General features: G+C 42.4%; 1 protein-coding gene across 8 annotated transcripts in view; it reads left to right on the top strand.

Annotated features, from left to right (window-relative positions):
* tcf7 (transcription factor 7) overlaps positions 1 to 17,354 on the top strand; it is a 63,303-nt gene that overhangs the window by 21,281 nt on the left and 24,668 nt on the right. For all 8 annotated transcript variants that reach the window (XM_029448022.1, XM_029448021.1, XM_029448025.1 and 5 more), the window contains exon 4: positions 14,912 to 15,038. In XM_029448022.1, the coding sequence (XP_029303882.1) occupies positions 14,912 to 15,038 (127 nt within the window). The remainder of the gene's footprint in view (positions 1 to 14,911; positions 15,039 to 17,354) is intronic.

The raw sequence follows: 17,354 nt of genomic DNA, 5'->3' as shown, positions 1-17,354 counted from the left end.
GGGGTGGTGTGTGTGTTTGTGTGTGTGTGTGGAGGTTCCTTTTTCTTTGTATTCATCCATTAGAGTCCATTTTGTCAAAATATTTATCAGCTCTAACTTTTCAATCATTTCTCCATCTTTAAACATTCAGCGCTGTATTTACCGGTGCATCTGTACATTTAGTGTTTGTATCCTCTCCTCCGTCTTCCTAAACCTCATTCTATTCAGGTGTGTGTGTGTCTGTGTGTCTGTGTGTCTGTGTGTGTGTGTTTCCCTCCACGTACAGTTCTTGCCCAGTGGCCTCGCTCTTTTCATTATCCCGTTTATCTGCTTTTCAAATGTTCTGTGTTGTGATGCATTAGAAGGCATTAAGCACAGGCCCGCTGAACGAGGCTATCGCCCTTCAATGATGAGCACGTCCGAACGCTCACCGCTGTGTTTATGTCGTACATCGCGGAGGACATTCACATTCATCTGTTCATTGTCGGACCTTTTTGACTTGTTTATAGATAGATAAGTGCAACATATTGCAGATGCCCACGCTTCTGCAAATAAATATCGAACATACAAACAGGAATATACATTTTTATACCATTTGATGATTTGTTTCAACAAGGTGTTTTTGTTCTCACGTGTCAGAGCTCATTTGTAAATGGGAACATTTCTTGAGGTCTGTAATAGAAATGCAACATGTATTTGATGCTTTCGTTAAACTTTGGAGTTTTGGACTGATGGTCAAATAAAACAAGCCATTTGCATACGTCACCTTGAGCTGCATTTAATCTCTTTTCTTACACTTTATGGACGAAACGATTTCATTTCTTTAATTGAGAAAATAATCGAAACAATGAATCATTGATGAAATGAATCGTTAGTTGCAGAACATTTCTGTAACAAACAACATTAATTTCAACAATGAGATTTACGTGTCAGTTTCTTGGCATCATTGGAACGAAAAAGAAGACTGTGAGTCTGACCAATAACATTATTTATGCCTTCAAGAAACCAAACTAAAAGTACGATCTGCTGCCCTCCACCCTCATCTCTGACAATGATTAGTTATTCTCAGTTCTTCCCAACTCCTACCAGAACCTTCTGTCTAGAAGTGAAACGCAATGAAGCAACTTGTCACAATCCCCCCCCCCCCCCCAAAAAAAAACCCCTTCAAATTAGAGCAGCATGTGTGTGTGTGTGTGTGTGTGTGTGTGTGTGTGGGGATATAGTTAGGGAATGTATAAGGCACTGAGCTGGTCTGTGTGGTTGTGGGCCGGGGTTTGTACGCTCTCTATCTGAAGCCACATCAGAGCAGCGAGCCCGGTGTAATGTGATCTGGATGGGCAGAGGAGGGTTCCCCCTTGGATTCAGAAGAACCGCCGCTGAGGTACAGAGCAGGGACGGGGCGGTCAATGATGTAAGGCAGCACTCTGTAACAAACAATTATGGCTGCGGGTATGGTGACTTTTCACCGTGATGTTTTTTGCCACCATGATGGCGATGACGGCTTGCGTGTCGCCGCGTATTCTGTTACTAATAATGTTTTTGTCTTTCTCAATATTTCCCTCTTTCTTGTCCGTCTCGTGTGTGTGTGTTGCTGCTTCTAAGGATCGTAACTTTGATTTTGGTTTTGTTGCACGCCGTCGTATCAGCTGTTCAAGGTCAAAGCGTTTGCTCGGTTGTATGCTGATGCCACGAACGTGTTCATTTTTATAATTCAAACTCCCACTGTCGTTAAAGTTCTCAGCAATCTCTCATGGATTCGGTTCCTCTCCTTTTCTGTCTTGTTCTGTCCGTCCGTCTCTCGACCCCCTCCCATCCTTTTCTCCATCTTTCTTCTTCTCTTCTTTCTTTCATCCTCCCCTCCGTCTCCCGCTGCCCTCTCCTACCCATTTCATCTCTCTCTCTCTCTCTCTCTCTCTCTCTCTCTCCTACTCCTCTTGCGTTCCCTCTGCTTGCTCAAAGTCTTGAACAAACAAACAAGCAGTGGGTGGCTTGCGCCTTCTATCTATAATTCAAGCCAGTCAAACTACAGCGAGGATGTTTGCCAAACACATGAAGTGCATCTCTTGACTTCGTAGAAAACGGAGAAAAACTAAATTTGCTTTACCATCATGGCTTGGACTCAATACACAGAGGGTATCCCAACATTAAATAGAAAGATTACAATTGTGTGTGTGGCATTCCTGCTTTTGTTTTCATAGAAAACAAACCACAGAAGTGCAATAGGGAGGCTATTCTGTCAAAGCCACTCGCTTTGGAGGCAAAATGAACTTAAAACCCAACATTTTAACAGGTTGTTTCATAAAAATGAGATCTGCTTCTTTACAAATTGTATTAAACCACAGTACAAATGTTCCAGCAGTCAAACATAAACAGTCTGTCAGCGCTTTAAAATCAAGGAGAGGACAACCTGAAGAAATGAATTGAATTTATAAGATGGTGCTTCTTGTAAGAAGAGGATATATATATATATTATATATGTTTTACTTCAGGGCTTCTGTGTGTTGCTCAAGGACATTGATGCAGCTGCTTAACAGTAACTGACTTATCCATCATACAGAAAAGCACCATATCCCCCCTGATACCAAGCCAAACCACTTGTGGTAACAACCACTTATAACCATAAATGAGAGTCGAGAGGAAAACCAAAGCTGTTTTTCCAGGTGTTTGGACGAAACTCCCGAGTATAGTTTTCAAGTCCATCTGATGTTCTCTGGCTGAAACTTCTAGTGAAAGGAGTCTTGTAACATTCAATTTTTTTTTTTTTTTGCCTTTTAAACACATGACTGCACACACTCACAGAAGCAATAAAATGTGTGTCCTTTAAAATTCTTCGGGTTTAACTGTGAAATCGGTTTATTTTGGTCGAGTACATGCAGCGTAACATTAAAGACACAGTTTTGTGGACACGGTGGTGCCTGTTTGGACGGTCTCTCACAGATGATCCTTGCATCTCGTTACACACACACACACATTTAACCTCTGGCCGTCTTGCTCCAGTCACTCGGGGGTTAGATTGAGTTTTTCACCATTTGATTGTCCCTGCGGATGCAAACAGACATCTCAATCTGCAGATTGTTTTTCTAAAGCCTTAGAAAACTGTGAAGTGACACGAGTGCTGGTCATTAAATGCCAATCATTTGTTCAAACCAACAGGCAAACCCCAAAATATTCAATTGATTATAATGGAGGAGCAGCCAGTTCTCCCATTTTGATAAACGGTTTTTAAAGGGTCACTTCCCAAAACACAAAGTGTATTTCTCACTTACTACAAGTATGGAAACATCAAAACACGGTCCCATAAACCCAAATCTATCTAAATGGATAAAAGTGAAATGGTTTTTTTTATTTATTTTTTAACTGAGCTGACTTGTGTTCGGCACACACTTATGGAATAAGTGGAGCAACAGATCTGTCGGCATGCAGTTGAAGCGGTGCTACCGTTGCCGTGGTTATGGCTCTGTTTCCTCACTCCTGCACAGGCGTGTAGAGAGGGGACCGGCCCAGCAGGTGGGCCAAGAGAGAGCGAGAGAGAGAGAGATAGAAGAAGAAAGGTACAGTAGAAATGGAGGGAGAGGAGAGAGCAGGGGCTGCTGGGAGTCGGGGCGCACTGCAAATCCAGAGGAATTGCTCCAGCCGCTGGGGAAAGAGGAATTAATCAGACAGAATAAATTAGGACATGAAAGGAGAGAGAGGGAGACGGAGCGGCATCCACCACCTCCCGCTCCACTATCCATCCATCCATCTTTTCTTCTCTCCTGGTCGTATTCTTGTCTCCTTCTTCTTCTGAAACAATAAAGTGATTAGTCCAGAAGATGAATCTCTATTACGATTATCAATCAATTCATTACACCCTCTTTTTTTTTTTTTTTTTTTTCACTCGGCCTTTAAATCACTGGCTCCAGCGTCTGTCCTGGTTTCAAATATTTAAATATTTAACTGCTTTTCTTTTGGGGTTTTGTCAAACAAAACAAGCACCTCTTTCATCTCTCCTCTTCCCAGTGATCCCTTCCTCTAGTCAGCTTTTTTCAAGTGGGTTTTATTGGCAGAAGTACACAAAGCACTGATTCAGTTTCCAACTGTGACATTTGGACATTAAGAACGTTTGATTCAGAAATATATTAGTAATAGTAAAGTAATTGTCGACTGATCTCGAAGGCTTTTGTCTCTTCTGCAGAGACCTTGATTCTCTGAAAGGATATTTGAAGGATTTCAGACAAACTATATATTTTTTTATTAACTTAAGGTTAAACGTTTCTTTTCTGCCACGTATGAAGTACTCTATAAGAGTACAGATCGAGCGCTGTCAATGCAATGTCAAAAACGCAATTTAAACCAGACAAACACTCGTGCATTTTGGTCTTCCGCCAGTTTGAAGTTGTGTAAGGGTCAAAGGTCAACATTATTAGGCCTTAGCGCTCCGCCTGAAGATGAATAATAGTGTCAAGCACCGAGGCTTCTGAAGACACCCTTTAAGTGTTTAGTGTCAGCCTCCTCTGCGGACACTGGTCATCAGTGCTGATAAATCACCGGTTCTCTGAAGTGTCGTGACAACCGTAATCTTTGGTGAAGGATGGTTTTTAAATTGGACAGTGGCCTCAGGGCTCTGGTTTGTCCCTGATGTTATCTGATGTGTCTCCTCTTCCAGACAGTTTGTATGTCCATCAGTTTGCGTGTCTTCTGGTTGTCTTTGAGTCTGACGTCCAGGCCTTTCTCCTCAACCTTCCCCTCCTGAAACCATTTAGCTGATAATCGTCAGAAAAACAATCGGCAACTATTTTGATAATCTAATTAAAAAAAAGATGGTTTTCACAGTCATTTGGTGTCACAACTGTTAATATAGTTGAGTAAGGAATGCACTGCGGCTTTGTTGTAGTTTCTCGACAGGTCAACAAGCCGAACGCTCACACAATCGTGAAAAAAAGGGATTATCTTGAAACTCGTATTGCCTGCGTTAGTATCGGGTCTAGTGATTGACAGTTTGTGTCAATGTTTAAGTTGGATTGTTTTGGTTTATTCTTTATAAAGAATTTATAAAGCATTTTTTTTTTTATGCAAATTGTGTGCACACATTGAGCGCACTCTGCCCCCCAGGTATTTCTTTTGCATGGCCTTCAACGCTCCCATAATTCCCAGGGATGAGATTATTTTGATACAAACATCAAAGCGGCAGATCAGACAAAAAGCACCGTGCACGTGAGGTGAACTGGTGGCCCAGAGGGCAGAAAGCATGTAAGCTGATTGAGTTGTCTGCTTCCCCAAAACTTGACTCGAACCAACAGCGAGGCATCCATGTACGACCACCTTGCAAAACACATGAGAGTCACATGCACTGCTGGAAATACACAGTGACGGTGATGTTACCCGTAAGAACAAAACCGCACGGACACAAAAATAGATATCACATGTTTATACAAATACGCAGTCAATGCATGTCTTTTTAGACTATTAAGGTGTCCAGATTGCACATTGTGTACTTTTGTACCTTTATTGATACAAAGATTTATAAAGAATGTATATTTATAAATGTCTGTATGTAGAAATGTTGAAGTTGCACTAAATAGCATTTATTTCAACACGTTTGGACTCTTTGTCTGCAGAGAGTCATATTTGTGTATTAAATAGAAACTGACACACAGGAAACACGTCATTGAACATGTGCGCCGGTATTTCCCATTTGGGCACATGGTTTGGTATTCAGGGTGCGCTGGTGAGTGAAAGCTGTCTTCTGCAGCTGTAGGGGAAAGGTTTCACAATGACAATGAGTGATAGACGTGCTCAGTCGTCTCAGCAGGGGACGTGACCGCAGAACCTACGGACTGGATGGCGTTTCTTTGCCTCACACAGTACAGTTGGGAGGCGGAGATTCACCAAAAGGTCACTTGTGGCATGTCATCCCAAACTGCAGCCACCAGATAAATCAGGTCAGATAAACACAGTTGTGGAAGTTTGACATTTCACACTGGAAACAATCCCGGCCGTCTGAGAATAAAAGCAAACGCAGACGCCTTTTGCCTTTTTTAGTGTTATCAAACCACTAGATATTTTTTTTTACTTCTGCTAACCGGTTCCCACAATACAGACAAATATGGCTGTGGCCTGAAGTAGTCGTAGTATCTATTGTTTGAGTAAACCAAAGCCTGGAGGAAGTGTGTCTCAAAGAGGATTTATGTCCTCTGTGGTCGCCTCATTTCCTCCCGACTCCCTGTGTCAATATTTTTGCTGCGGATGATTTCCCAAATGTCACAAACAAGTTGTTAATTGTGGAACTTTCTGATTGAAATAAACAAGTACACCATTAATTAGCTCCCTTATGGACCAATGATTAGAGGTCAAACCGTCACCGCAGTCTGGAAGAGAGCTGCTCGTCTGTCTCCGTCCACTCATCGAGGGATAACTCATCTCCAAATGCCATCGTAATGGCTGGATTTGATTTTGCACCCAGTCATAGCCATGGCCCGGAGCCAGCTGCAGCCCAGCAGAGTGTTGTCTCTCATAAAGAAGCTTTCTCACCACATCGAGCCCGAGCTGTGATGCCTGATTAATTGTGAAAAGTGAGTCTGCACTCTTTCCTGTCTCTCTTCTCTCTTTCTCTCAAGTCTGGTCAATACTTCCACTTTTATAACAACAACAACTACCACTTGTACTGTTTATCTGCTGCTGCATCTGCTGCGGTTAAGATTTACACCAACAGTGTTGGTAAAGGGAACAAGTAAAGATTATATTATCATATTACACAAATAATAAATCAGACAGGCACAAATAAATAAATACAATAAAAGTTTTTTAAATATACTTTCTGCTCATAATTTTGCAATATGAAGTTGTTAGATGTTAGACATAGAGGTTTTGTTTCATAGCTTCCTGCCAGGAACAACATTCTGGTGGATAAATGAGGAATTCATTTGTTTATTATTGACCTGAATTAAGTCAAAGTTGAATAAATTGTCTAACAAATGCTGGAATTGGATCCAGATTACCCTCAAAACTACGGCGCACATGACCTCACTGCTAGTAGAAGCAGGAGGAAAAGTGGTCGTTAAATATATATTGTCTTTCATCCTGGTGCAAATAATTAGCAGATTTTACGCATCTTTCTTATCTTGTTCCAAAACAAACAGTGTTTTCCTTATCGAGAGTGAGTAAACACTGGAATCATTGTCTGATCGTTACATTTAGGTGTAGTTTGCATAGCAATATGTACACACAAAGTGTTTCTGTCTGTTGGTAACAAGCAGTGGTTACTGATTCATCACGGCCACGGCCCAGATGTTCCAGTGGTGTGTGTGGCAGCAGTGGACGATGGTGCGTGAGTGTGCATGTGTTTTTTGTGAGCGTGTATTTGAATGCACACCATTGGGCGTGTCCTTGCATTCATGCATGCATATGTGTGTGTGTGTGTGGGTAATTGGGGAGTGGGCGGGCTTGTTGGGGGGGGTGTTTGACCCTTTTTTAAACATAGCTGCGTTGTTATGGTTGCCTGGGCTTTGATGTTGCCCAAACCTCCAACTAAGAGGCTCTCATTTTGGGCTCCTGACTCTGGAGAAGGCAATGACTTCCAGATTGGGAGACCTACTCAAGTGCTGGGGTGGGACGGGCTGTGGGGGGTCATGACGGGCAGAGCAGGTCACCCTGGTGGTACTGGGGGCAATGGTGGATATGAAGTGCTGGGTTTGCATATTGTGTCCGATGTGTTTGGTTAAAACACTTTGTTAAAGTTGGGAAAAGATAACAGTTTTAGTTAAATATTCAAAAAAGGGAACGTGTCTTTCCTCAAGTCCGCATTTCTATATTTTACCAAGACCACAATCTTTTCCTAAACTTAACCGAGTGCTTTGAGGACCCTGAACATGACCATAAAATGTTCCATTTAAAGATTTTGCATTAGCAGAGAGCACGGAAACACTTATAATAAACGCATCTGTCAGTATAAAATGTTTTAATCCAGACAATTCTCACAAAAATGTGTTTTCTAATGCTAATTAATTCAATTCAAGGAGCAGCATGAAAGTACTGAAGAGTTACAGTACAAGACTTTCATTTTAAAGGGTTCTCAAGTAAACGTGACAACAAAAGTAAATCATTTTTATGAAATGTGGTTCAGATAAATGACATAATGCAGCTTTAGATACAGCAGCTTTTCTATTCTTGAATCGGCGACACACCAAGTCAAAGGAATATTTAAATAGTTTACGATGACATTTTTCAGATGTTTAAAGAAAAAAGTACATGTTCTGTATATTTCCTGTTGCATAAGCATGCTGCATTCTTTAGCTGTCTATCCATCACTCCTTTTAAGAGCCTTTTCCTATCAGCAAACACAGAACCATTTTCTTATCAGTCCTATTAATCATATCAATGTTCTCTTAGTCATACGGGACACTTTCACAATCGGTTTACCCAAAGTCAAGCAGTGCAGGTGTTTCCCACAGTCGTGCCTTTTAGCCTCACATACGTTAAACTTCCTCTCAGGAGTCGATAAAACCCAATCTAATATCGATAAAATCTAATATCTGTCTAATCTAGGCCAAGAGTTTCCATGGGATTAAACGCTCTGTGACATTCTCAGTTCCCCTCTGTGAGGATCGGCCACCTCATATTCTCCCGTCGTGCATGTTTGCATTCTCTTTCTGTAGGTTTGCACTTTCTCTGTGTGCAGGTGTGGGAAATGTTACCGCGCTGTTAGACACGCAGGTTTCCCCCCCCTCTCCCCCCCTTCTGTTCACCCACAAACCCCAACACTCATCGCGTGTGTGTGTCTGTGTGTCTGTCTGCGTGTGTGTGGTTATTCATCATGTGAGCATGCCCTCTGACCTCCCCGATGAAGCATTCTAGTATTTAGAGCAGTACATTTGTGTCTTTTTTAAAGGACACTGCAGAGGTGTAAAATAAAAACATCCATTTCCAACTACCTTGACATTTGACATGTGCTGCGTTGACAAAGAAAGACATCTACATTGTGTGAAATAATCATTGATGGAACAGGTTTTCTTCACTGAATAGCCTCTGAAATCCATGTTCCGGCCTTGTGGAGAGATGCCTCTCCAGACGGCATCGACCGTCAGGCTTTGGACACAGCTACAGCGTTCTGTTGAATCTCTTTACAATCGTAGTCTTCACTTCACATGTATTTTAGATGTACTGTGAGCATGTGTCCATTCTCACCTGTACGCCGTCAGCGGTTCAATGTGGCTGCAAACAAACTGCACAGACGATTATTAACGACGATGTCCAGAGAACTAAAACTGTCAAAGTGAAAAAGGATTTCAGGAGGTGGAAGTCTGTTTATCAAACTAATAAAACTCGCTAATTGTAGTTTCACAGTCCCTTTTTAGTTTAGTGCTCAAAATAGAAAGTAGAAGTGGCATTGAAAGCATAATAGAAGATATAGTTATATGTGAATAACCTTTATCTTAACAACAAATACAGTATAATATACAAACTGTTAATATTTTTAAGCAGAAGTCTTGAATATTTTCTTAGTTGCACGTCAACAAAAGCAGTTATTCCCCAAGTGGAGCCACCTCTACACGTTTTGTATAGTTAATTCACAGATCTGGTTTAATTCACGCACTAAAACACGATTTATTTTCATTTCTCTTTGACGGACGGTTTGTCACGAGCACCCTCGATTTCATTTGATGACAAAACAGCTCAGATCTCTTTGTGAGAAATCTCTTTCCTGCAAAGCAGTTTGATTGCAGCCACTTGAAAGGATTGTAGAGAGCAAGGTGAACTCAACATTAATTCCCTGTGCGTATTTCTTTATTTCCTCCACACCAGGGCAAGGATGTCCGTGAAAGAAAGCGAGTGAATGAGTGTTTTGAATGTTCCATCTCCGTGAAAATTGAGATTAAAGACATTAGACTGGAAAGGGGAGAGGGGGGGGGCGGGGGGACAAAAGGGAGAGCGCTTTAATTTCCGCTTCAAATGTAAAAAGAGACGGATCTACTTAGTGTGTCATCTGAAAACTAAAGAATACATTAGAGGTGTTTTATCAGCATAAGGTCCTCTTGTGTGTATGTGTGCACTCATGAGCATGCAACTGCGTTTCTTTGCACGCATGTGTATGCGAAATGCATACGTACGAGTGTGTGTGTGTGTGTGTGTGTGTGTGTGTGTGTGTGTGTGTGTGTGTGTAAGGGTCAAGGTGGAGGGCCGTCATTACAAACAAGTGATGTCTGAGATCCCATTAACTCTTGTATTCAGCCGCAGATTTCTGTTCAAATAGAGTGGAGATAAAAGGCAGCAACAATATGCTGATAAATCAAAGGCCTTTCAAGTGAAATTAGACTACAGAGAGACTGAGGGCTACATGTACGATTTCCTGACGCACTTAAAAAGGTGTTAATATCTAATTGAAATTTTTAAAGTAATCGCGTCTTTGAAGTAATCACATCTTTGATGTAATCAACAAACAGGAGATTTATTATTCAGCGCCGCTGCAGTGGTGTTTGACAGTGGGTTTCTTCATGTTTACGGCTGCTTACATGATTAATGTATGCAGTGATTCACGCTATGACCCTTTCAATGTAGTTTGTGTATGAATGTGTCAAACAACCACCATCGTGCTCCAACTACCGTTTCTTCACCTTTTGAAGACATTGTGTAACATTGTGTTCAATGCATCTTGTGGAGTTTTCAACAAACGTTCAACGTTTCTCGCTTAGATACATACATACATGTAAAACATGCCATTATTATGTCATATTGGAGGAAACATTTCTTGTCAATGTATTTAACCTTTTGCATCATTTTAAATCACTAAATTGTAAAAACAATTCATTTTATTCTGCAGCCATGTTTGTTATCGTGCAGTCTTCTTCGTCTTCACCGCCCTTGTTTGGAATTTTCGACATTTCTTTTCGTTTTCTCGCCGTCAGCTGTCAATCAACAGAGAAGACATTGCTCCATAGTGCTTCTAGTGGTCAAACCCTCCACAGGTGACGCCATTAAGAAAGGTATTTCCTGCAGGTGGATTTAAATGAGGCTACCTCACTCCCAATTTCACACCACTAAAAGAATGACACTAATTAATGATGGTCAAAACAGAATTCACATGCGGAGTGAGTGAATTCAAGATGAAAGAGAAACATGGCAGTTTGTGTGCGTTGCTGCGTCACGACATGCCTCTGTACTGTTTCCAAGCAGCCAATGCACATCGATGCTCCAGTAAAGTTTTGTGACTCTACAGTGCATCCAGTGGGTTCTGTACTCACAGGAACATGTATAGATATGCCAGATTTTTTGGATTGACTGAAGAAAAATATGCGGGAACATGGAGAGAAACATTCGCTACCGAAATGCTCACTTCAGAAACAGATCTTCTGTCTGGACAGCTGATAATACCGCTCCTCCTTCGCACTGTCCTAAGCACACATTGGTCATCAGTGCTTCTTTAGGCAGATAGGCCCTCATGCATACTATTTTCATATTTAAAAAAACAAACCGAGGTTCAATCGGTCACAGTTGAAAACCCTGCATTTACTATTGATTTGAACTCTCTGACGATTTATGTCGGTCTGCAAGGGTGGGTAACTCTACTTCAGCAAATTAAAGGGCAAGTGAACTTTTCCCTCGTGTGTGTGTGTGTGTGTGTGTGTGTGTGTGTGTGTGTGTGTGTGTGTGTGTGTGTGTGTGTGTGTGTGTGTGTGTGTGTGCACCTGAATGTATGTGTTACTCTTCTGTTACCAAAAACATAGCTGCGAGTTTCCGTTTTCAAAGATGCCAAAGTGTTATTTGATCTTTTGCGATTGTGTGTGTGTGTGTGTGTGTGTGTCCCTCACATGCATGTACACGTCTGTTTCAGCTAAGGTAATTATGTGTAAGTTGTGTGAGTGTATGTGTGTGGTGGGATAAGGGGGGAGGGGGGGGGGATTTTTTTTTTAAATACAGAGGGGTTGATAATTATGGGTTAAATGAGTGCTCTCAGTCAGCCTCCCTGAGTGTGTGTAAAAAAAGGAAGGCGCAGCGAAAGCCACTTCAAGGCCGGCTAATTACCCCGAGGAAGAGAGGAAACATAAATGGACGATTTTGCGGCTATAATGTTACAGCAAAACGGCTACATCGACCTCAGCACGTGAAACGGAGCCACAGCTACTTTTGAAGGCTCCGAGCAGCACAGATGTGTATGTGTTTTCAGCCATATGTGTAGAAGCTGTGTGTGTGTGTGTGTGCGTGTGTGCATGCATGCACTGTAGGTGAGGTGTGATTTGTGTGCAATAATTCACACTTTTGTGTATTGTGTAGTATTTCCATCTGCTGGACTGTGTGTGTCTCGTGTCTGCAGGTACAGTGCTTTCAAGTGTACAATTAGTCTTTTTATGTAGTTTATGTTTGAGTCATGAAATCTGATTCCTAACATTAAAGGCTCAGTCAGAGTTTTAGGTCATGTAACCTCCATACACATGCTTTCTGATGGCGCCCACTGCTGATTCCCACTACGCAGTTTTGGGATTTTCCCTGCAAAATGTCATTGCTACTGCTGAAAATGTAAAGTTGAACCATTTATTTTTCCCAGGACAGACTTTAATTTTGTGTTATCAAATGCTGTAACAGAAGTTATGGCAACTTTTCATATAGAGCAGGTTTAGACTCTCCTTACTATGAGCACGTCTCTGGTTAATGCAAGATTTCAAGTTGCCTGATTGTTTGTGGAGAAACTTTACAGATCTGTCAATTAAGAATGTTTTAGTCGAGGACAGCCCTAGTGGTGATAAAGAGCACTGCAGCATGTTATGGCTGCACAGTCACATTAAATGTTGTGTCGTGAGTTGTTTTGCGAAGTGAACACTCCCAAGTAGTAAATAAGTAGATCTTAGTTAATCTTTCCCGTGGTTAGCTCCCATCCCACATGCCTGCTGTGTTTGATACAGTGTTACCATAACAACATGTGTGCACCATGTAAGGTGTCTTCTGCATATTCCTTAAAGGCTCGTCCTCCATCTCTGAGGGCTTCTTCAGGTTATAATGAATTCAGACCACCTTATCTTAAACCTCCCCACCACCTCCACCCTGCTCCCCCGCCATCTCCTCCCCCAAACCTCCCACACTCCGGCTCTTCAGTACAGAGGCAGTGCGTTTTGTTTTCATGTGTCTCGACATTAAAAGTTGTTTAGCAGTTTGATCTTAGTTCCACAGCTAGTGGTGTGTGTGTGTGTGTGTGTGTGTGTGTGTGTGTGTGTGTGTGTGTGTGTGTGTGTGTGGCCAGTGAGAGAGACTTTAAGATGTTGATGGATAGGGATGGAGCCGTTGAATGTGCGTGTGTGCGTGCGTGCGTGTGTGTTAATGTGGAGTGTAGCGGGCTGAAGCTCTGCCTTTAAGTGATAAGGTATTCACTTTGTAACACAGCAGGAGGCCCAGCAAGTAGCACCAGATCTGCCCCTCTGTAGTGCTGATGATACACACACACACACAGACACTCATGCAAATTGTCCTACACACACACACACACACACACACACACACACACACACACACACACACACAGGCGTGTCCATCTTAGTGTACAAAATAAAATAACTTTAAAAACATTTTCTCAGAAATATTCATATACATGAAATCGGCACCTCAGCCAAGCTTTCAAAGACTTAATACAGCTTGGAGACACACACACACACACACACACACACACACACACACACACACACACACACAAATATATCCATCTATACACATTCACCCACTCGCCCCACACATTCATGCTCGTACAGAAAGACGCATAATCATACTCACATCCCACCGAAGTTTATTGCCCAGTACACACACACAAACACACACACACACACACACACACACACACACACACACACACACACACACACACACACTTATGTGCAGTGTAACTCCAAGGCTGCCTGGTTAGCTGCCTCCAACATTTCAAGCCGCTGTGACATATCACATGTCAGCCAGCATGCTGTGAGCATTAGCAATAGCTGGATTTTTACGTATGTTATTGAAAGCCATTTGTAAACAGAAACATGAAAGCAAACAAGCTCGCACGCAGCCTCACTTGATCATCAAAGGCTTATCGATCAAATGGGCCTCCTCTTCCTCCTCCTCCTCCTCCCCGCTCCACTCTCAACCAACGTGAGCAAAGTACAGCCCATGTTGTTTGTTCCAAAGCAGGTTTAAGATGTCCAGCTTTCTTCCCCTCCCTCTTTCACTCTGTGTGTGTGTGTGTGTGTGTGTGTGTGTGTGTGTGTGTGTGTGTGTGTGTGTGTGTGTGTGTAGTTGGATTTTTGTATCAGCAAATGCAAATGTGCCCACAAGTGTCTGAGACAATGACATTGGCGTCTTTGTGTGTCTGCGTAATCTAGCATCTTTAAAACATCAGAAGATTCAATTAAGAGAAGAGAAGTGATCGACTTGAGATTCTTCTTCTTCGTTTCATGTTTGTTTCTGATGAAACGAAACGTCTTCTTTTAGCAAATGAAAGAAAGCGAAACATGCATCATTTTCATGTTCTTGAAATGCAGTTGCCAAACATTATTAGTGATTACAATAATACAAACTGTTTATTATTATTATTAGTGTTATTACGTTTTCCTTTTGCTTAATTTGTTCACGTCGGACACACTGTAACGTGCTAATTAAGTCCTGAATAGTGTCTTTACTAATTAATCAGCCAACATTATAGTACAATTATGGACATCCTGGATTATCTCTACCCGGTTCTTATTTTCATAATTTTACTCATTACTTCTGTCTCATTTTACTCAACACTTGTGAAACGTGTCCCTCTGAAGGGAAATCACTGCTCAAGCTGATCATAAATAATAAAGAGGAGCTTCTTGGTTCATATTTGGTGCACCCTTTGTATCGTATTTGCTGCACTTGCAGGTTTACACTGAAATACATGATTGTAAAGACCTTAAAATGAAATAAAATCAATGTTATCGAAATTAATTCTTTTATCTTTGTGTTTTATCAACAGTCCAACAAAGTGTCGGTGGTGCAGCAGTCTCACGGGATGCACCCGCTGACGTCCCTCCTGCCCTACAGCAATGAGCACTTCAGCCCCAGTCCTCCACACCTGCCCACAGACATGAGCCAGAAGACAGGTGAGAACACGCACGCGCACACACACACACACACACACACACACACACACACACACACACACACACACACACACACACACACACACACACACACACGCAAACAAATAAACACATACTCCAGACAGCTGCTGAATTGTTGCTGAAGTCCTCGTAAACATACACGTTGATCTGTTTGTGCTGTCGACACATCTTTCATCACATCGACACAAATGCAACACACACACACACACACACACACACACACACACGTAATGTAATATTACAATATATTCTGATTCTTGCCTTCTCTTTTTCTCGTCTCCCCGATTTTGCGCGCACACACACACGCAATACATTCATGTTCGCCACCCCCCTCCTCTCTCCTCACACATGGACACACACACACACACACACACACACACACACACACACACACACACACACACACACACACACACTCAGGCACGCACACAGTGTGTGAAGTGGCAGCACCGGCTCCGTCAGCCCGTGGCGGTTCCATGGCTGCTCTGAAGTGGCCTGCTCGTCTGAAGAGACTGCCAGCCACACACACACACACACACACACACACACACACACACACACACACACACACACACACACACACACACACACACACAGAAAGATGGAAACAATTAGGGTGACAATCGCACAAGCCATCGCTGCAGCACACACAAGGTTCTCCTTAGCAAGCGCTGTACATACAAACACACACTGCGCTCTGTTTGAAAGTCACAAACAAACACACCCTGACATTTAAACACTGTAGGATTTTTGCCTTTCAAGAGGCGGGGCTAAAAGGGCGGCAGTGTTGGATTGTCCATCTGTCTCGCTGTTCGTCTCACACTTTGCTCCAGCTCAAGATATCTAAACTATTCGCCACGTTACTGTTGAACTCGCTGAACGTATTAATGATCCCCAGAGGATTTTGGCAACCTCATCATCTTTCATGAATGTATTAAAGGGGAGCTCCACTGACTTAACACATCAAAGTCGGTTTTTAAGTCTTGGGGAGTACTACTGCATGTGTGAAAAAAAGATGTATACAGCCTTTTGTGGCTCCAGAGGGAGCTGCGCACAATCTGATAAATTGTTTGGATGGGGCTAAAGACTACAAGTTTTAAAAATGAGCAAAATCTGGAGGTGTGTAGTTCAAAGTAGTGAATTTACCAGACCTCTGTAGCCGGCTCCTTCTCTCTGCTGCAGGCTAACGGCTCGAGGCTACATTAGCAGCTACTAGCAGATCCCACCTACATCTCAGATGTTTGTAGTCGACCTGCGTTGTGGGTGATGTAGTCGCTAGGCTTTGAGGATGTGTGGAATAAAAAACACCATTTCTCTGGTTCTGCTGTATCGATTTGAATCCTGTTTTTTTAAAAACTGTCCATTACTGAGTCTGATGATGACAGCGCAGTACAATGCTAAATCTGTGGAGCACTCTTTGAAGAGGGCAGATTCAGCCTCGCTGGTTGTCCATTCATCTCAAGGTCGGTGGTTCGATCCCTGGTGTTGCCCCCCACAGCCTTGTGTGTGTGTCCGTGAATTGGCTGCCACATTAATACAGGTGCGTGCCCTCTTTGTGTTGCGGCAAGTGGCACAGCAAATCCTTTTTTGAAAGGCTATGCAGGATTCAAGCTGAATATTTTGTTAGATAACAGATTTTGAATTTTGCATCTTTCTTTTTTCAATACATTTGAACTCCCAGAATGTGCAGAAATACCAGGTTTAAACAGAAAGCAGCGCAACATTCGACCCTAAATTGAATGTAAGTTATTCCAACTTCATTTGTGCAAATCATTAAACACAAGACGTAGTCAACAAATAGTAAAGACAGTAGAGTGCAGGCAGAGGTCGGCAGCTTATAACTCACAATCTAATACAGCTGACAACCATGAAATCGCTTCCAGATACGGTGAGGTGAAAGTCATTGGTCCTCTAACACTGCCTGGGTTTTCCTCAGAAACTTCAGAGAGTTTATAACGCAGGATTCTGACAGTGATGATGAAGACGAAAGCGAGAGAACAGGAGAAGAGAAAGAGGTTGATGTCAAAACTAAACTAAAGTCTTTTCTTGGCTCTGATTAGATATTGGAGTGTGACCTCAGGCAATCTTCTGCTCCGTCTGGAAACCCCCTTTATCCTACGGAAACACTCCCCTTGTCTGGTCTAGACTCTTTGTGTGTGTTTGTGTGTGTGTGTCCATGGACTGACGCTGACGCAGTGACTCAGTCCTTAATGACAGACTGAGCCACCTGCTTCTAACAAACCCTTACACACACACTGCTGCACATAACCTTTCCCACACCATCTTACCTGAATA

The sequence above is a fragment of the Cottoperca gobio genome, chromosome 14, assembly GCF_900634415.1.
Source record: "Cottoperca gobio chromosome 14, fCotGob3.1, whole genome shotgun sequence".
NCBI lineage: Eukaryota > Metazoa > Chordata > Actinopteri > Perciformes > Bovichtidae > Cottoperca > Cottoperca gobio.
Note: the sequence above shows the minus strand (reverse complement) of the source record. Positions and strands in the feature narration are given on the sequence as shown.